At 45.0% G+C, this 22,252-nt stretch overlaps 1 protein-coding gene across 1 annotated transcript in view; it reads left to right on the top strand.

Annotated features, from left to right (window-relative positions):
• Window positions 1–22,252, top strand: part of LOC126235617 (dehydrogenase/reductase SDR family member 11-like) — a 140,463-nt gene that overhangs the window by 20,665 nt on the left and 97,546 nt on the right. The window contains exons 3-4 of the mRNA XM_049944328.1: window positions 14,803–14,932; window positions 21,028–21,157. Of these exons, the coding sequence (XP_049800285.1) occupies window positions 14,803–14,932; window positions 21,028–21,157 (260 nt within the window). The remainder of the gene's footprint in view (window positions 1–14,802; window positions 14,933–21,027; window positions 21,158–22,252) is intronic.

Raw genomic sequence — 22,252 nt, 5'->3', positions numbered from 1 at the left:
CTTCACAGCTCCAGAGGTAACACTCAACCAAGCAAAGATGATATGACGAGGGCCAGAATCGATGGAACGCGCGCAGAAATGGCGCCAGTACGATCGCACTAGCGCACCTTCACAGAAGCAACCACTACTCATTTTTGTTGTACAAATTGCGTGTAGCATAAGAAGTAAAGCTGTCACACAATACTGACACAATTTTCGATAAAGCACTGTTCAGTTCACTAAGTTTGATACGCCCAGTCAATGAAAGAGGAAAAGAGGCAGCAGGTACAACAAAGAAAAGAATCATACGCTACTCTGGGAAAATGCTGAAAGCAAACCAGACGTCTACGACGTTCCAAGATGGCAGATGAGGCAGTTCCATGATGAAATAGCAAAGACAGTGTGTGGCGGTAAGCTCTATCATGAGCCCAGCTATAGACTACGTAGCCAAAGAAACCCAATAGTATTAGGCGTTCACAGGCGGGCAGATAAGGCAATGCCATGTTGAAACGGCAAACACACTGCGAGATAAACCAGTTGTTGAGATTAGCGATAGGACACGTAGCTGTTGTTCAAAGCTCACGGAATTTGAACGAAAAATAAACAGGAGGAATCTCTTAGCACACACACACACACACACACACAGACACACACACACACACACACACACACACACACACACGAGGGAGGCCTAATTTCGTCCTATATACGTATAAGCAGGAACTACCTCGAACTGGGACACAGGCTGACAATTACAGTAACTGTAGTGCTGCGGTATGAGTGAGATATCAGCGTATTACAGTATTCGAATCTGTGGAATTAGCTTCAGATAACGCCCATCTGCTACTCTGTATCGTTCTGATCTGTAGTAATATCCGTACAACGACAGTTACAATCATTCCATTACACAGCTGATGGTTGCCCATAATCGCAACTGCGAATACATTTCATGTCACTGAAGGCTGTCGTCCATTGATTAACACCGGCAGTAGCGGCGCAACATTGGGCTGACCTGTCTGGGGTTTGAATGAGTCTCCAAGGCGTGTGCTGTACAGGCCTAGTCTGTTATCGTGGTAGACGACACTGATTAATATAGCGTTACTATAGCTAGAATAAACTGCCATTCGGTTTTATTATATCTGATCTCAGATAGCTATTGCTTTTCTCGATGCCTTCCCAACAATTGGTAAAATCTTATTATTTTATACACACTGATGAGCCAAAACATAATGATCAATTACTTAAAAGTCTGTTGGTCCACATTTGGAAAGCAAATGAGCGGCGACTCTGCGTGCAATGGATTCTAGAAGCTCGTGATAGGTTTTCAGATGTTTTCCCCGGTCAAATATTATTTTTAAGCGTACGTGAGGAAAAATGTTATGGTTACTTTGTGATTGGAAATCTTCGCAAGTGAAGAAAAATCCTTTTTATTAATAATTTGTGGAAAAAATTCGTTTCATGCTCTAGGGGTAGCGTCTTTGTTTCATAAGCAAAACGTCTTCGGTCCCGGGTTCGATCCCCGCCACTGCCTAAATTTTGATAAATAATCAGCATTGGCGGCCGAAGACTTCCGGCATAAGAAGTCAGCCTCATTCTGCCAACGGCCTTGTCAAAGAGTGCGGAGGAGCGGATAGAGGTTCAGGGCACTCTCTTGTCCGAGGGGTGGGAAATTGCCCCTAAAGGCGGAAGAATCAGCAATGATCAACGACATGAGGATGCAGAAGGCAATGGAAACCACTGCATTAAAGACACGTAACGTGTATCCACAGGACATGTGGCCTGCAATTCAAGAAGTGTCATGATGATCTCTCCATTGGCAAAAGATTCCGGAATAGTCCCGCATTCGGATCTCCGGGAGGGGACTGTCAAGGGGGAGGTCACCATGAGAAAAAGATTGAATAATCAACGAAAGGATAACGTTCTACGAGTCGGGGCGTGGAATGTCAGAAGCTTGAACGTGGTAGGGAAACTAGAAAATCTGAAAAGGGAAATGTAAATGCTCAATCTAGATATAGCAGGGGTCAGTGAAGTGGAAGGAAGACAAGGATTTCTGGTCAGATGAGCATCGGGTAATACCAACAGCAGCAGAAAATGGTATAACAGGTGTAGGATTCGTTATGAATAGGAAGGTAGGGCAGAGGGTGTGTTACTGTGAACAGTTCAGTGACCGGGTTGTTCTAATCAGAATCGACAGCAGACCAACACCGACAACGATAGTTCAGGTATACATGCCAACGTCGCAAACTGAAGATGAACAGATAGAGAAAGTGTATGGGGATAATGAAAGGGTAATGCAGTATGTAAAGGGGGACGAAAATCTATTAGTCATGGGCGACTGGAATGCAGTTGTAGGAGAAGGAGTAGAAGAAAAGGTTACAGGAGAATATGGACTTGGGACAAGGAATGAAAGAGGAGAAAGCCTAATTGAGTTCTGTAACAAGTTTCAGCTAGTAATAGCGAATACCCTGTTCAAGAATCACAAGAGGAGGAGGTATACTTGGAAAATGCTGGGAGATACGCGAAGGTTTCAATTAGATTACATCATGGTCAGACAGAGATTCCGAAATCAGAAACTGGATTGTTAGGCGTACCCAGGAGCAGATATAGACTCAGATCACAATATATTGGTGATGAAGAGTAGGCTGAAGTTCAAGACATTAGTCAGGAAGAATCAATACGCAAAGAATTGGGATACGGAAGTACTAAGGAATGACGAGATACGTTTGAAGTTGTCTAACGCTATAGATACAGCAATAAAGAACAGCGCAGTAGGCAGTACAGTTGAAGAGGAATGGACATCTCTAAAAAGGGCCATCACAGAAGTTGGGAAGGAAAACATAGGTACAAAGAAGGTATCTGCGAAGAAACCATGGGTAACAGAAGAAATACTTCAGTTGATTGATGAAAGGAGGAAGTACAAACATGTTTCGGGAAAATCAGGAATACAGAAATACAAGTCACTGAGGAATGAAATAAATAGGAAGTGCAGGGAAGCTAAGTAGAAATGGCTGCAGGAAAAATGTGAAGACATCGAAAAAGATATGATTGTCGGAAGGGCAGACTCAGCATACAGGAAAGTCAAAACAACCTTTGGTGACATTAAAAGCAACGGTGGTAACATTAAGGGTGCAACGGGAATTCCACTGTTAAATGCAGAGGAGAGAGCAGATAGGTGGAAAGAATACATTGAAAGCCTCTATGAGGGTGAAGATTTGTCTGATGTGATAGAAGAAGAAACAGGAGTCGATTTAGAAGAGATAGGGGATGCAGTATTAGAATCGGAATTTAAAAGAGCTTTGGAGGACTTACGGTCAAATAAGGCAGAAGGGATAGATAACATTCCATCAGAATTTCTAAAATCATTTGGGGAAGTGGCCACAAAACGACTATTCACGTTGGTGTGTAGAATATGTCTGGCGACATACCATCTGACTTTCGGAAAAGCATCATCCACACAATTCCGAAGATGGCAAGAGCTGACAAGTGCTAGAATTATCGCACAATCAGCTTAACAGCTCATGCATCGAAGCTGCTTACAAGAATAATATACAGAAGAATGGAAAAGAAAATTGAGAATGCGCTAGGTGACGATCAGTTTGGCTTTAGGAAAAGTAAAGGGACGAGAGAGGCAATTCTGACATTACGGCTAATAATGGAAGTAAGGCTAACGAAAAATCAAGACACTTTCATAGGATTTGTCGACCTGGAAAAAGCGTTCGACAATATAAAATGGTGCAAGCTGTTCGAGATTCTGAAAAAAGTAGGGTTAAGCTATAGGGAGAGACGGATCATATTCAATACGTACAAAAACCAAGAGGGAATAATAAGAGTGGACGATCAAGAACGAAGTGCTCGTATTAAGAAGGGTGTAAGACAAGGCTATAACCTTTCGCCCCTACTCTTCAATCTGTACATCGAGGAAGCAATGATGGAAATAAAAGAAAGGTTCAGGAGTGGAATTAAAATACAAGGTGAAAGGATATCAATGATACGATTCGCTGATGACATTGCTATCCTGAGTAAAAGTGAAGAAGAATTAAATGATCTGCTGAACGGAATGAACAGTCTAATGAGTACACAGTATGGTTTGAGAGTAAATCGGAGAAAGACGAAGGTAATGAGAAGTAGTAGAAATGAGAACAGCGAGAAACTTAACATCAGGATTGATGGTCACGAAGTCAATGAAGTTAAGGAAGTCTGCTACCTAGGCAGTAAAATAACCAATGACGGACGGAGCAAGGAGGACATCAAAAGCAGACTCGCTATGGCAAAAAAGGCATTTCTGGCCACGAGAAGTCTACTAATATCAAATACCGGCCTTAATTTGAGGAAGAAATTTCTGAGGATTTACGTCTGGAGTACAGCATTGTATGGTAGTGAAACATGGACTGTGGGAAAACCGGAACAGAAGAGAATCGAAGCGTTTGAGATGTGGTGCTATAGATGAATGTTGAAAATTAGATGGACTGATAAGGTAAGGAATGAGGAGGTTCTACGCAGAATCGGAGAGGAAAGGAATATGTGGAAAATACTGATAAGGAGAAGGGACAGGATGACAGGACATCTGCTAAGACATGAGGGAATGACTTCCATGGTACTAGAGGGAGCTGTAGAGGGCAAAAACTGTAGAGGAAGACAGAGATTGGAATACGTCAAGCAAATAATTGAGGACGTAGGTTGCAAGTGCTACTCTGAGATGAAGAGATTAGCACAGGAAAGGAATTCGTGGCGGGCCGCATCAAACCAGTCAGTAGACTGATGACAAAAAAAAAAAAAAAAAAAAAAAGCTGAGCCGTCATTCAGCTTCGAATTTTGAAGCATGGATTACTCGGAAGTCCCATTCCCCCTATGGCATGTCCGTATATTCTTAGATGGCGTGTTTATATGGAAACATGACAGAGGACAACTTTGAGGTTGTGTGACTGTTCCTAATTATTTATTCCAGGGTGTCTGTGTACGCCATGGTTTTCACAACACAGTATGATGTCTTACATGTAAGATGTGAAATTCTCCAAATTGCTGACATGATGGCAGTAAACGTACGTCGAACAGAATTCATCTGTCTCGCAACGTGTGACAGAAACCTTCGGCTTAATGAACCCCATAAAACGCTTTGCACACAGGATGACAGATCAGGACTTCGAAGCGGCCACTCCAAAGGTACACGCGAATGGACAGAACGACATCCAGTCCGTTTGTAATGAAATGTCCCATTGAAGCTTTCTCTAATGGCGATAACAGAATGGACTGGTGCCCTATCCTGCTGAAACCACATACGACCGAGCAGTCCCAGATCTTACAGATACGGAATAAACAAATCGCGTAACATGGTGAGATACGCAGTGTGATTCACAGAACCGTTGAAGAAATATGGAGCTACCAAGTGGGTTACAGACATTGCAGCCAATGTCATGACATATGGTGGGTTGTGTTCAAGTTCGTCATAAAAATATTGGTCTTCTTTACTCCTGAATCGTTTCTGGCTCTTGCACTGCGATATATTACACACTTGTCCGAGAAAAACAATTTGTGCCTTGAAGGAATAGTTGCTAAGTCATCAAGCATTCACCCCCACACAAGCCTAATGACTTTTCGGGTGTCGTTACCATTCATTTCCTTGGCAAACGAAGGTTTGAATGCCTTTAGCTTGTAATCATTCCTCATATGATTTTGTAATGTAGAGTATGGAACTCCCAATTCCAATGACCGCTTACGAATTGACTTCTTTTAGCGAACGTTCGACAGACACTGCATCCTCCAGTTAATTTTGCATTAGTATTTATAGTCTTCCTGATCGCATCTCATGTTTTATACATTGAGATGAAATTGGTGTTTCTCACACCGTAAAATTGTTAGGTTTGGTAGGGAATATTTATGAAACATTGCATTGAAATCTAGACGAATATTTCTTATTGATTTTGCTGTATGAGGTCGTTCGTGAACACACATGCTCATCACGATCCGTTCCTAGATGGTGCAAGTGCGCTCATCAGCCATGATTTAGATATATGTGACGGCCTACAAGAAAAAGAGAACAACGTAGCTTCCCTGCAATACATAGGGGTTAATGGGACTTTGTGATAACCCTGTAGAAGTAGTGACGAAGAAACAAGAAAGACAGCGCCCCATCTTCTAGTTACAGGCGGTCATTAGTCCTTGACGTCTTATTTTCACATACCACACATAATTATAGCTCTTTTTGATGTAAATACGTATTTGAGACAGAGCCTGATATGGGAAACAAGTGAGTACAACAGAAGTGAAAGATTTACAGTCTAAATTATTTTGAACTATAACTCCAAAATTAAATACGTCAACCAGAATTAAGTGATGTCACTTGCAGAGTGTACAACTACAATGTGTTCCCTCTTTCTCGTTCCGTGAGCAGAGGCGAACGTTCAGTGCGGAGGGAGGCGGGAGGGGGGGGGGGGGGGGGGGGAGGGTGTGACAGGCAGGGAGCAGAGGCGAATAGAGATCTCGCATTACGTCTAATGTGCACGCTTTGCGCTTCGTACCGATTGCTTGCTGTAATTCACATGATAGGCGGGAGAGAAAAGTTTTGTGTCAGTGCGTATGTACGTAGACTGTTATCTTCACATGTGGTATACACTCCTGGAAATGGAAAAAAGAACACATTGACACCGGTGTGTCAGACCCACCATACTTGCTCCGGACACTGCGAGAGGGCTGTACAAGCAATGATCACACGCACGGCACAGCGGACACACCAGGAACCGCGGTGTTGGCCGTCGAATGGCGCTAGCTGCGCAGCATTTGTGCACCGCCGCCGTCAGTGTCAGCCAGTTTGCCGTGGCATACGGTGCTCCATCGCAGTCTTTAACACTGGTAGCATGCCGCGACAGCGTGGACGTGAAACGTATGTGCAGTTGACGGACTTTGAGCGAGGGCGTATAGTGGGCATGCGGGAGGCCGGGTGGACGTACCGCCGAATTGCTCAACACGTGGGGCGTGAGGTCTCCACAGTACATCGATGTTGTCGCCAGTGGTCGGTGGAAGGTGCACGTGCCCGTCGACCTGGGACCGGACCGCAGCGACGCACGGATGCACGCCAAGACCGTAGGATCCTACGCAGTGCCGTAGGGGACCGCACCGACACTTCCCAGCAAATTAGGGACACTGTTGCTCCTGGGGTATCGGCGAGGACCATTCGCAACCGTCTCCATGAAGCTGGGCTACGGTCCCGCACACCGTTAGGCCGTCTTCCGCTCACGCCCCAACATCGTGCAGCCCGCTTCCAGTGGTGTCGCGACAGGCGTGAATGGAGGGACGAATGGAGACGTGTCGTCTTCAGCGATGAGAGTCGCTTCTGCCTCGGTGCCAATGATGGTCGTATGCGTGTTTGGCGCCGTGCAGGTGAGCGCCACAATCAGGACTGCATACGACCGAGGCACACAGGGCCAACACCCGGCATCATGGTGTGGGGAGCGATCTCCTACACTGGCCGTACACCACTGGTGATCGTCGAGGGGACACTGAATAGTGCACGGTACATCCAAACCGTCATCGAACCCATCGTTCTACCATTCCTAGACCGGCAAGGGAACTTGCTGTTCCAACAGCACAATGCACGTCCGCATGTATCCCGTGCCACCCAACGTGGTCTAGAAGGTGTAAGTCAACTACCCTGGCCAGCAAGATCTCCGGATCTGTCCCCCATTGAGCATGTTTGGGACTGGATGAAGCGTCGTCTCACGCGGTCTGCACGTCCAGCACGAACGCTGGTCCAACTGAGGCGCCAGGTGGAAATGGCATGGCAAGCCGTTCCACAGGACTACATCCAGCATCTCTACGATCGTCTCCATGGGAGAATAGCAGCCTGCATTGCTGCGAAAGGTGGATATACACTGTACTAGTGCCGACATTGTGCATGCTCTGTTGCCTGTGTCTATGTGCCTGTGGTTCTGTCAGTGTGATCATGTGATGTATCTGACCCCAGGAATGTGTCAATAAAGTTTCCCCTTCCTGGGACAATGAATTCACGGTGTTCTTATTTCAATTTCCAGGAGTGTATATTGACAGCACACCACAAAGATAAAGAAATAGCCGCTCACCTGTTAGTCGCGCACTGACCGACTGTTCGCAGCAATGCTGAACAGTGGTAGATCGCCGGCTATGGCAGAAGTTGCAAAAGGCACGAAACGTATAGAATTAAGTCAAAAAATTCCTAACAGAACTGTGGCTCTCAAGAAACAAGACTAAGTGGACAGACGATAGCATGTGAAATAGGACCCGCAATAATACTGGTTTGCATTTGGCTAGCTATTTCGCCGTGAGACAGAACAAATATTGGCCTTCTTACAACAAAGGAAAGCACTGCTAAAGTCAGTCAAACAGCCATCCTCACGGGCACCCATTATGTTCGTATTTTCGTCTTCGCTTACTTCAACCAGTGCATCGCTAGTCTCTTATATTTTGTACTAAAGATGGACGACTCCATCAAATCTACTTTCCCACCTTGATGTAATCAGTGGCTTCAACATTAGGATACATAAAAGGGGCGTTCAACAAGTAATGCATCACTTCGTTATCTCATCCAATTCCGGCTGGCAAATTGCGGAATCTGCTGTGGGACATGGTGGAATATTTCCGCTTCACCCCTCTAGTTTTATGAAGTTTCAACATCTGGCGGCGCCATACGTAGAATTCAAAATGGCGTCTGTAACAAGTAGTGCGTAGCAAGCAGAGAGTTGTTGTTGAGTTTCCTTCGTCGGAAAACCAGAGACTCACAGGTATTCGTAATAGATTGCAAAATGTCTACGAAGACCTGGCGCTGAACGAAAGTAGTATTAGTCGTAGGGTGAGGCGTTTGTCATCATCGCAAATAAGGTCGCGAAACCTTGCGATCTCCCGCGGTCTGGGCGGCCGCACACAGCTGTCACGCTTCATCTGTTGCAACGAGTAGCCACTCTCATTCGAGCTGATCGACGGATCGCAATAAGATACGCAGTCGTTCTCCAATTGGGGTACTGAAAGATGTGGGTTCCTTGCCGACTTACAACAACGAAGAACCATCTGTGTGGAATTGCTTGCCCGTTAAGAGGTTGACTGAGGCAATTATTTGTAAGAACAACCACACAGGCGATGAAACATGGGTTCATTACTTCGAACCGGAAATAAAGCAGCAGTCCATGGAGTCACGCCACACCACATCTCCTGTGAAGAAGTTCAAAGCCGCATCCTCAGACGATAAAGTCATGGCGACGGCCATTTGGGATTCTCAAGGGGTTATTCTGTTTGCTGCCCTACTTCACGGGGCAACGATCAACTTTGAACTGTGTTCTGTTACTTTCAGGAAACTGAACGAATTCAGTGTGCTCGACGCCACAGAAATGCAAACAAACTGCTCCTTCTCCAAGACAATCTAAGCCCTCACACGAGTATACGCACCCGAGAGTACAGAACTTCGTTGGGCTGCTCCTCCTCAGCCACCGTACGGCCAGGATCTCGCACCTCCCGACATTTGTTGGGTCCAATGCCTCCGATGTCGTCCAGTAGAGTCGTACCATGTCAGCATACTGCCTCTCCCAGCGAGCCCAGCGAGGTGGTGCGAGGCCGTCACATTGAACGGAAATAATGTTGAAAAATTGGGATTTGTGCCCAAAGAGTGGGGAATAATAAGGTTTAATAGAATCCTGAATAGAACCAACCTGCTTTCAGAAAAGAAACGCTGCGTTACCTATTGAACGCCCCTCGTCTATGACCATCAAATCTGCCCAGCGTCGCACAGATACAGAAAAGAAACCAAAAATTGTTTTCACCAAACAAAAGTAGGAAACTGCGTAGAACGATGCCTTTGCAGCTAGAATTTGCGACTAGAATTAGGGAAAAACTACTGCAGGGAACTAGAAATGCTTGAGGATTTATCTGAAATTCGCTTTTGCATTCCTATGTTCTTGCCTTTCATATTAGTGCAGTCATTCCTAAACAAATGAATATGACATAGTAAAGAATAAGGCAGATGAAATAATTAAAATGTGACCTAAGATTTTAGTTATTGTTGTCAATTGCTTACGTACGTGAATGGTGCTTATTGATACTGCCGGCCTTTAACGTTAACATGTTAAGACGCACCTTCTTAAGGAGTGCTTAGTATGAATCTCGGTCCCAGGTATCGGGCATAACTATCAGCCCATATCAAACGTCAGTCACCCTATTTGCGCTAGTAACCCCCCCCCCCCCAGAATGATTCTCCATCCGTCCCCGCTCCGACTTTACACCACCCCCCCTCCCCCAACACCACCACCCACAATGACACATGCCTGTAACTCTACCAAGGTGAGTTCAGCCTTGCGACGGGAAAGGATCAAAGTCAGTTGGCTCAACAGTGGACACTATGAGGAATGCTGGGATAGATGAAGAATAAACTGGAATACAAATAGCTGAGATAGATATCTTACAAATGCAGATGACACCACACTGGTTGCAGAAGGCTTGGCTCTGAGCACTATGGGACTGAACTGCTGAGGTCATCAGTCCCCTATAACTTAGAACTACTTAAACCTAACTAACCTAAGGACATCACACACATCCATGCCCGAGGCAGGATTCGAACCTGCGACCGTAGCGGTCACGCGGCTCCAGACTGTAGCGCATAGACCCGCACGGCCACTTCGGCCGGCCGGTTGCAGAAGGTGGAAGAGAGTTAAACATCCTCTTACTTAAGGTGAAAGGAGGAAGTACAGAGGCTGATCTGAGTTAGAACGTCAAGAACACGAAAATTATGCAACTTCACGTATCACTTCATGGCATACGGGAGGAGCAAAAATGGAAGTAATTTCTGTGATGTTGAATGCAGCTACGAAATCAAGAGACCGTTGCCGCTTTGAGGAGAGGGGAATTACAACTCTGGCAGTGTTTTAAGGAGTAGGGACGTAACTTTACAACAAAAATCTGTATAGTCAGTTGTGATATACGGATGTAAGACCTGAATCGCAAGAAAGGCTGAACGGCGTGGAATTGTGGTATTGGAAGAAAATTCTTAAGAGTTCCATGGAGTGAAAAGAGTATGAATACAGTAAATAAAAACCTGACTGCTGCTTAAACGGTATAATAATGAAGCAAAAAAAAAAAAACAGACCTGCTTTGGGGACATTACGAGAAGACACCATTCGATGGAAAAGACGGTAATGCTGGGCAAGATCGGAGGCAGAAGAAGAGGGCGGGCAAGGATGAGATGAATCGATGGCGTTACATCAGTAATGGATTCGAAGCTGGAAAGTCTGCAGGAGAAAATGCAGGACTGAAGAAATCGACATGCTCTAGTTCATGGGTTCATGGAGAGTGGGAATCGACTAAAAAAATAGAGAGATAGAGACACTACATACCAAATTAATGCAGTTTTACTTGTTGGATTGATCCGAGAGGGCGAGCTAATGCTTGTTCATCTACCCTCTTACTTTTATCCATTTTTAACCAGGGTTATACAATGGAATAATTCCCTGCCGAATTCATTAGTATAAGTTTGGCACAACCACCTTGATTCTCAAACGCAGTTTGTAAATAGCGAGACAAACGAACGTTCATCTACTAGACAGTGGACCAAGGCAGGTGAAAGACCTGGAAGTGTAAGGTTGTGTACTAGCAGAGCAGCTCTGTGATGCGACTTGCATTAACTTCCTTCATCCATATTGTTTGTATTTACCATTTTGTAACGAAGCAATTATGTATAGCTTTGGTATTATAGCTATTTTTAACCTACAGACCTTGCTTCAATAATTTTTGTTTTAGTCTTTTTCAATTAGGCAGCAGGTTCCATTCGCACAGTACGATTGAATTATTTTACGATATTCTCACTAGAGGCGACTTGTTTTGTTTTAGATGTGTTCTTTGTAGTTTAAATTCATAAATTTATTGGATGTTAGATTATAGGCACATTTCTGATAAAATATCAGCTACAAATGATTTATGATGATTCCATCAAAACATAAACGCAATACTGAAATTGAAAAATAAAATATGAGATTAATGAAATATAATGAAATAAAATTTTTTGATAGTAAAGGAATTACAGTGTTACGTACTGTTTCATAGTGTCAAAAGTGGGACCCTTTAAACTAAAATCATTGACACAAATCCTCAGCGAGGCGACGAGTCTATTTACGCAGACAATGGTTTAAGAACCTGAGAGCTTTCTAAAAACATGGTCTGCGTTCCAAAAGCATTACGTAGAGTGGAAAAAAAATGTAATATCGGAAAGTGTGAACATATTGGATTGAGACTGATAAAGAGAAGGTTGCAAGTGTTGGAAGCCAATAAAGACATGTTTGCATCCCATCTACTGGCCAGTGACGAAACGTGAATATACAGGGTTGTGCTAAACAGTCTGAATAGCACGTAATGCTGTTGCAGGGTAAGTTGTGCTGAGAAATAATTCGATACGTTGCGCCGTGTCCGAGTAAAAGATAAAAGGAAATCAGGCCGTTGCAACTTGAGCACGCAAATTCAAGAGGCCCGCCAGAGACAGTGTCGCCAAACATGATCGTTTGTTTCCCGAATACCGAGCAAGAGAGCGACACAATAATTGGACACGGGACGGCAGTAAGGATCGAACCAGAGCCGAAGGCTGAGTAGTCTCGAATGTTGGCTTCCATGCTATAACAACTGATACTAGCTGCATCTGGCGGGCCGCTTGAATTTGTGCGCTCAAGGACCTTCAGTGGTTACTACAGTCCTGGAAATTGAAATAAGAACACCGTGAATTCATTGTCCCAGGAAGGGGAAACTTTATTGACACATTCCTGGGGTCAGATACATCACATGATCACACTGACAGAACCACAGGCACATAGACACAGGCAACAGAGCATGCACAATGTCGGCACTAGTACAGTGTATATCCACCTTTCGCAGCAATGCAGGCTGCTATTCTCCCATGGAGACGATCGTAGAGATGCTGGATGTAGTCCTGTGGAACGGCTTGCCATGCCATTTCCACCTGGCGCCTCAGTTGGACCAGCATTCGTGCTGGACGTGCAGACCGCGTGAGACGACGCTTCATCCAGTCCCAAACATGCTCAATGGGGGACAGATCCGGAGATCTTGCTGGCCAGGGTAGTTGACTTACACCTTCTAGACCACGTTGGGTGGCACGGGATACATGCGGACGTGCATTGTCCTGTTGGAACAGCAAGTTCCCTTGCCGGTCTAGGAATGGTAGAACGATGGGTTCGATGACGGTTTGGATGTACCGTGCACTATTCAGTGTCCCCTCGACGATCACCAGTGGTGTACGGCCAGTGTAGGAGATCGCTCCCCACACCATGAGGCCGGGTGTTGGCCCTGTGTGCCTCGGTCGTATGCAGTCCTGATTGTGGCGCTCACCTGCACGGCGCCAAACACGCATACGACCATCATTGGCACCAAGGCAGAAGCGACTCTCATCGCCTGTCGCGACACCACTGGAGGCGGGCTGCACGATGTTGGGGCGTGAGCGGAAGACGGCCTAACGGTGTGCGGGACCGTAGCCCAGCTTCATGGAGACGGTTGCGAATGGTCCTCGCCGATACCCCAGGAGCAACAGTGTCCCTAATTTGCTGGGAAGTGGCGGTGTGGTCCCCTACGGCACTGCGTAGGATCCTACGGTCTTGGCGTGCATCCGTGCGTCGCTGCGGTCCGGTCCCAGGTCGACGGGCACGTGCACCTTCCGCCGACCACTGGCGACAACATCGATGTACTGTGGAGACCTCACGCCCCACGTGTTGAGCAATTCGGCGGTACGTCCACCCGGCCTCCCGCATGCCCACTATACGCCCTCGCTCAAAGTCCGTCAACTGCACATACGGTTCACGTCTACGCGGTCGCGGCATGCTACCAGTGTTAAAGACTGCGATGGAGCTCCGTATGCCACGGCAAAGTGGCTGACACTGACGGCGGCGGTGCACAAATGCTGCGCAGCTAGCGCCATTCGACGGCCAACACCGCGGTTCCTGGTGTGTCCGCTGTGCCGTGCGTGTGATCATTGCTTGTACAGCCCTCTCGCAGTGTCCGGAGCAAGTATGGTGGGTCTGACACACCGGTGTCAATGTGTTCTTTTTTCCATTTCCAGGAGTGTATTTCTGAAACGTCGCAACGTATCGAGTTCTTTTCTTAACAACTATTTCTCAACTCAGCCTACACTGCAACACCCTCAAAAGATTTTCAGACTGTATCCGACCACCCTGTATATAATCCAGAATGAGAAAGGTCCAGGTACATGCGGCGCATCACCTTCCGAATACTAAACAAATGTAAGAGGTAGCCATCGGCAAAAAAATTCATAATTACTATTTTGGAATGATAAGGACGCAGTAATGCCGCTGTTCGTAAATAGCGAGGGACACGTTCACCTTTTACAAGCATAAAGTCGTCACTACCACGAAGAGATTACACAAGAACACGGAAGCGGTTCCAATTCACAATGGTAATGCCAAACCGCACGAATCTTTGGCAGCTAATCTGGCACCTTCTTAGACTGGATCAAGATCTCTTACGCTTCGCACAGTGCAGATGTGACACCCTCCGACTTCTACAGGTTGGACCCGTGGAAGACAGTCTTCAGCGTCTCAAATTGATAATACTGGTGACATAAAGTGGCTGTGAAGACGTAGATACCACATTGTGCACTCGACTTCTTGCGACGAGGATTACAGAATAAGCTTAAACGACGATGCTCTGTCACTACACACAAAATTGTTCTGAGTAGCTTCATTGTATACAGGGTCAGTAACTTTAATAGCGTAAGCAATTCGAATGATGTGTCGGTACACAGGGTTTCACTGCAGTCCTCGTCCTTCGCTTTATTGCTGACTTATGATGTGTTCCCAGCTGGTCAGACAGCCGAGTGGCGGCACACACTGGACGTCAACGTCCTGGGGCTGTCCGTCTGCACGAGGGAGGCCGTCCAGAGCATGCTGGACAGGGGGGTCGACGACGGCTTCGTCATCCACATATGCAGGTAGACCTCAAAGCGCCTATAGCAATACTTTTTCGTCTTGTGAGTCTGTGTAGAGGTATTCTTAAAAATACAGCCATTCAGCATGTGACTGTCAGGGAAGATGCTTTATTGGGCTTCTTAGCTTCCGATAAACGTCGACATCAGCTACCGTGTGAGAATCATTCTTTCGGGTACATCAAAACCGCCCTATGCTCGAATTCTGCACTGACACCTGCGATAGCTCTGACATGATGATCATTTCGTGAGATACCTTAGGGAGGAAGTAATAAGTTTCTTGACAGTTCTTGGATTACAGTACTCCTCTTCATCATGTAGCAAATGTATGTAGCAATGTACAATGAGATTGGTTCAGCCGGCCGGTGTGGCCGTGCGGTTCTAGACGCTTCAGTCTGGAACCGCGTGACCGCTACGGTCGCAGGATCGAATCCTGCCTCGGACATGGATGTGTTAGTTAGGTTTAAGTAGTTCTAAGTTCTAGGGGACTGATGACCACAGATGTTAAGTCCCATAGTGCTCAGAGCCATTTGAACCATTTTTTTTTTTAGATTGGTTCAGAATTCTCCAGTGCCGTGCTGTTTATTGCGATTCTCAAGGAATAATCCACATAGATTAGGTGGGAAAACGTAGAACCGAACCTGAACCTTATTATACTTCATTCCTGGATCGTTTTACACTTGTGTTGGCTGAAGGAAAACCTAGGCTGGCACACAAAAAAGTGCTCTTTCACCAGTACAATTCTCCATCCCACACATCAGTGATAATGGTGTAACTGGGCTTTGAACTGCTTCCTCATTTGCTTTGCACACGAAGCTCAGCTCCAAGTTACTTTTTTCGGTACCCTAACTGGAAAGTTTGGTTTGCTGGGGAGGAATTTTCAACAAATGAAAACGTTGCAGCCGCAGTCAACGAGTATTTCGAAGAGTCTGACAGAACCTATTTCTATTGATGGGATGAAACAGCTGGCAGATCGCTGGACCAAGTGTGTTTCCCTCATAGGAGACAACGTCTAGAAGTAAGGTGAGTTGTTTATCGAGCAACTTTTTTCCATGATTTTTCACTACACTTAGTAAACCAACTTCGTATTACCACACAGCTTAAAATAAATTGTTGCATTACGCCTCATTTGACGCCAGCTGTTTGGTTGCAGATATTTGTAATCTTGTACTCTGGTTTTTCTTTTTTTTTTTAGACCTATCATAACTATTTCGGTTTTTTACGTTCACCAAATTATCAGAGCAGAAAAATGTACATCTTTAAATATACTTTTTTCAGGATTTGTAGATTATCTACCCAGCTATATAACTGGAAACGATTTTTCGTGGTATAAAAATTGAATATTGCTTTGAAAAACCACAAGCAATGTCATCTCGTAAGTACACTCTTGCAAATTTTCGTGCAGGGTTATAAACGTGCGTGATACTTTTCCTGTTAGGCTTAGCTTTACACCTCATTTAGCTTTCATTTTTAGAAGACTAGCTACTTTCTTTACAATTCGGACAGTACAATTTCAGGTGATGATATCACTGTGTACTGTCGTTGAAAAATAATAAAATGATTTCCGTTTTCCGAATACTCTTTTCTCGAAGTATTGGTACATATTTATAGCTGCTAAAAGAACAAACACTACCTCACTTGTTACAAACAGTGTAGTGTTTACCCATCTTAAGATAACACTAGAAGATTTGTAGTTGGTGCAAAATTGAACAACTGCGCAATTTACAAAATATCCATTAAGATTATGTTTTGTTGTTGTTGGGCGTTATCGTTGCCGAATTTCCAATCAAAGTCTCACGTTTCGAGAATGGCTAGAAGTTCTTGTATTTTTGCGTGTTTATTAACGAACATGAAAGCTGGCTCTTATCTCCACAGTCTACACTGGTGTCCAAAATTAAAGCAACAAACCACTATTTTCCCGTCCTGTGCCTAATTCACGATATAATCATACAAAATGTCGACAGATGTCCGTACAATCATGATCTGCATAAAAGATAGCATTCCGGTCAACGGACAAGCACGCCAACGATGACGTCAGAGCACCCATCAAACGAGGTAGTATTTGTCGATTAGTCCAACATCTACGGTCGTGGTGTACACTGCCACAGACGGTGCAATGCGGCACAGAGAAGTCGCCAATCAGACTCTCTGCAGTGGAGAGGCGTACAAAGAATGGAAGCAGGGCAGTCGCAAACTAATGTACCCCGATGGCTTAATGTGAATCGTTCTCTTGTTTACAGAGATCGAAACTGTATCCCGATGATCAGGGCGGGGCCGACCACGTGTAATTTCGGAAAGAGAGAACCATTATTTGGCTGTAAGAGCACGACGGACCGCCTTAGTAGCGCATGGCAGCTGGCGTCTGACATCGCTGCACCCGCTGGACGCGTTGTAGCGAGGCAAACGCTGTGTAGAAGGCTACAGCACAGAAGCCTTTACTGTCTGACATCTGCTGTATGTGTACCTCTGACGCGTCTTCTCAGAAGGGCCATCAACATGCCACAGTGGGCCAATGTTCTTTGCACAGATGAGTCCCCTTTTGGTCTGGAGAGTGATTATCGACGCAGACGCATCTGATGGGAGCGCAGAACGCATTTTCGGAATCCAAACATTGAGGAAAGACAGCGGTATCGAGGAGGATTCCTAATTGTGTGGGCAGGGATTACGTTGACTACTCGAACATCTCTTCATTAAATTGTACGACTGAACAGGCAATGTTTATCTGATGTCAGTTATCGCGACGAGAACTTGGGACCTCATGTGCAGTTCTTGCGAGGTGCTGTGGGCCCATACCTCGCACTGATGGATCACAATGCTCGACCTTTAAAGCACGGATGACTGATATTCTTTTGGAAGCGGATAATACTGCTCGCTCCCCCCATTTGAATCCCATCGAACATGTCTGGCGTGCGCTAGGAAGACAGGTTGTATCACTTCAGCATCCCCCAACCACTCTCCAAAGCTTCCGAGCAGCTCTACAGGAAAAATTGGCGTTATTGCCTCAACATGAGACTGATGACATCATTCACAGCATCACCACTCTTAGTCAGACATATATTGCTGCCAGAGGTGGTAACACCCCATGCTAAGTACATTGACCAGTTGTCGGAATGTGTGTGAAAATGCATTAAGTTGGAAAAAACGAAGAACATCTTTGTCTACCGTTATAAATGCTGCAGTTGTTTACGTTCTATATTTTTTACGTTGTTTCTACTTTACTGTCACCTGTTTATATTGTTTTGTTGCAAAATTAACGCAATCTTGCACTATTTCCGTTTGTTGCTTGAATTTTGGACACCGGTGTAGATAAGACGTTTGATTGTCAGAAGAAAATATTTGCATTATATCCGGTTTTCCCGATTGAAGGAATAGTTACAACGGGTTTATTTTCACTTTCCTTTAAAAGACGGCGTCTGTGAAAGTAATGTAGCATTCTGTTACTATGTGGAATTCTCGTGCATCTAAGGAAAGACGAAAATTCGCATTGTGCGAGACGGTGTAGTGGATTAAAAAAGGCGGAGTTGTGGATTTCAGACCCCCGTCCAGCGATACCCATGAAAATTTCCTGTGGTTTCTTTGTTTATGTTAAGGCCCAAGCCAGAATATTTCCTTCAGGGTCACCACCGTTGATTTCCTAACATGATCATTGTTAAACTGAACTGTGTTTGTCCCTAGTAACCCCGATATCGACGGAGCATTAAAACTTCTTCGCTTAGGCCTGGCGAAGTGCATGACAGATGGTTTCAGGTCCGCAACATAGAGAAGACTTTAATGCGAGGCACCGTATCTGTCCTGTGTAGGACCATTTAGCGAAAAAGAAAAAAAAAACTCATGTTATACTTTTTTGTGTTCACTCGAACTATAGAAACGAAGGCACTCAGTTATTGTAACCTACAGATCTTCATAACCTACTCTCTGTAGAGCTCCATGCATTTTGCTATATCTGTGTACTAACGCATCATGTGCCCAAACCACTGCCCAGTAGTGCTAAATACTGTCACTTGCTCACTGTTACGACCAACAACACGCTGCAGAGTTGAAACTAACATTAGTAATACTCATCAACGAAAAATTCCGCGGAGGAACTAAATGTACAGCACATCTGGTGTATCAGTTCCTGCACATGTCGAATCTATCAAACATTCTCCTCACACGTAACCCTCTGTTTCATTCCTATGCTTGGTAGGGAGGAACCTGGAAATTCTTCAATATCACACTGAAGTTTATGTATTTTAAGGATAGAAAATAATGATAAATACAGACTTGTGTTCATAAGGGTCCTGTCACTTCAGTGCCAGTACTATCCCTTCTAATTTCGTGTGATTATGTGTGATAGCAGTAAATGACGTGTTGGCAACGGTGTGGTATCGCCGAATAAGTGAATTAAATTAGCCTTGCCAATGACAGTCCCCAGCTGCGGTAGTCCCCAAGCTGTGACGATACTCCACTCTAAATTGACCAAGATCGGTGACTGGAGTCTAATTCTAGGAAGAGTAGAACAATCGGGCACTCATAATACTTTTATTATAAAAACAACTACCAAAGATACAATGCAAAGTGAACATTCACTGAGACAGAACGTTAACTCCAACTCACTAACCTAAATTGGCGATTCGCAAATCGTTCATGACGTGACTCGAAATCGCGTCCCCGCTAATACGACGGAAACACTTAAGCGGCTGATACTGATTAACATGGAAGTTACGAAAGCCTCTACCCTTACTGGCACTGACAATGAACGACACTGCGATCAAAGAAATGGAACTTAACACACGTACTGTTAAAAGAGTTCCTATGTGCCGAGCCGTGGTGCGTGTATCGATGAATTCAATTCTGTGAAGAACAATTCTGCAGCGATTATCTGGGAACTGCTGCCACTGGTCGCAGAGACAAAGTGCGTTGCGTAGCTGAAAATTCTGACTACACAGAGGACGTCAAATGGCGTCTGCAACCTCCTGGAGTCGAGGCCACTTCCGTCTAATGCTGGACACGAATTAAGAATTCTACTTCCTTATAAGCCAGGAGCAGAGACATTTCATAAATGTAAGGTCGTAAAGAAGCACTCTGTAGTGACTTCGTCTCCCCGAAGGAGCACAGGTACGTACCTCTGCTCACAGAGAGACGAATGATGGAGTTCCTACTGGCAACATCAGCACATTAGAATCTAATGCTGAGACAGTTCTCTGACGCCTCGCCAGCAATGTCTCAAAACGGTATCCACCTAAGTTTTTCACCCACCGACACTCACCAGAGAGCTCTCAAAATCGCTTTGTAGCCAAATATATCCTACCGACACCACCAAGTGGCGCCCCCCGCCAGAAGCGTCCAGTTAGTAAACCTCCCGTCGTTAGTCTGTATTCTCCTTACAGCCAATCACAGCCCCCACTACAAACTGAGTACCTTCCACTCTACACATCAAGAAGCTATCAGTCAACCTCTTACAGCTCATGTTTAGCTCAATAGAAACTTCTAGAACATATTATGACCCCTCCTCCATCTGCAATTGAACTAACCAAATTCGTTTCTGTGTCTTTTAGCAGGAATGTGGCTTGGCCATCTCATAAAAACTTCTTTCGGCCGTTAGCACGCATTTGCGGCAGGCATTCCACGTACAAAAGGCTGTTCATGGCACTCTCTACAATCTCATGCTTTCAGCATCATCTTGCCTAAGCCTGCTAAGCGACCACAGCCAATCACGAGAAGCTCTTTTCCACTGGCCTCAGGATGAGGCGACAGTCTTGGGCTGTAAACTACCAGCATTCTCCTTTTTAGATCCATGAAACTGGCTTCCCAGCAGCCCTTGTTCCATGTCGATCACAGGGACCATGAAGTCCCACTTTCGTCTTTCTGTCAGAAAATTACTCTCTCAGTTTGCATCTCCACAGAAATGTTAGTATGAGGCTACCCAGTATCAACCAAGAAACGATTAATTATTCGATAGCTCCCGCCCCCTAAAAAATGCGATCCCCTACTAAGTAAATGAAATACGAATTGTCAAAATTATTCATGTTTGGTGGTTAAATCTTGCCGACTTACACAGTGTATAATCTGTATCCATATAGTACAGGCAGTACAAGTTTGTTTCTTTCTCTTGTTTCCAGTATAGCTGGCCACATCATGCCATTCGATCCATTGTGCTCGATGTACCACGCCAGCAAACATGCTGTCAGGGCTCTGCTTGAAGGACTGAGGAAGGACCTGGTTGCCAGGAACAGCAAGATACGGTGTGGGGTGAGTTTCAAATGCATTATGTTGTTACGTTTCGAAGCCTCCGAGCAGGACTGGTGTTTCATAATTTTGTGATTACGTAAATACACTTTTCAATCATACAGAGTTTTCCAGTCTGGTAAACACACAGTTCAAACAAGTATATATAAATTGCAGGGAAGGGAATGGATTGAACAGAACGTTAAAAAGCAAATTATAAGTATCCAGGCTTCGTGATAGAAATAGGAAGTTAATTAAAGAAACCATTGCTAACACAATCTCACAGACGAATTCTCCAGTATGGAGCAGACTGTGTGCCCCTCTTAAACTTGCTGTCTGTCTGATACAGTGCTCCGAGTTTTTGACTCCAACCTGAAACCTTGACTTCGGCAGCAGAGCTCCTACTGGCTGACTTACTCACACAGAACTCGTCTTCTTACTTCCGCAGTCGCTCTGCCTCCCTTCACTCCGTCCCGCGCTCCAACCTTCACAGAAGCTCTCCATGGGCACCTTGGTTCACTGTCCTTCTTGAAAGAATGAATATGGGAAGAAATGCAATGAAGTAATCCCCTGTTGTCGCATTTATCTAGTATATAAGACTTTCAAATATTAAAGTCGTGTAACAGTAATTGTTTATTCCGTTCTTGGATTCCACAAATAATCCGAATTTTCAGGCCTAGTACGATAAAGACGCTGCTCAGCAATTAGACTTGCAGCGAGGAATTGACCATTTTACCTGCCATGCTGAAATCAGTCGTGCATGAAGGCGAAGGTGTGCCGACATGACTTGTCAGTTTGCAGTTGAGGCTGCGTGGTGCCGCGTGGCTGTTGACAGACATCTGGTGGCTTTTATCTTCGTATTTCTCTGTAGCCGGCCGCGGCTTTACAAGCAACACTGAGAACAGTTCAATACACATCATGTGCGATGTTTTCTCAGTAATCGTTCTGCAGGAGAAACGGTCACTCGACATTGGCACAGAGCTGCTGTCCCATCCAAATCGATCGTTTCCTGTCTCCCAGAGTACATATGGTGAATTTTATCTGCAGTAATTTAACTGAATGGGTGATATCCAAGCTATATTTTTGCAGTTCTAGGTCAGGTAACAAGAACACAGTCGG

Source organism: Schistocerca nitens, chromosome 2, assembly GCF_023898315.1.
Source record: "Schistocerca nitens isolate TAMUIC-IGC-003100 chromosome 2, iqSchNite1.1, whole genome shotgun sequence".
NCBI classification, from domain to species: Eukaryota; Metazoa; Arthropoda; class Insecta; order Orthoptera; family Acrididae; genus Schistocerca; species Schistocerca nitens.
The sequence above is the reverse complement of the archived record's forward strand: the minus strand, read 5'-3'. Positions and strand labels throughout refer to the sequence as shown.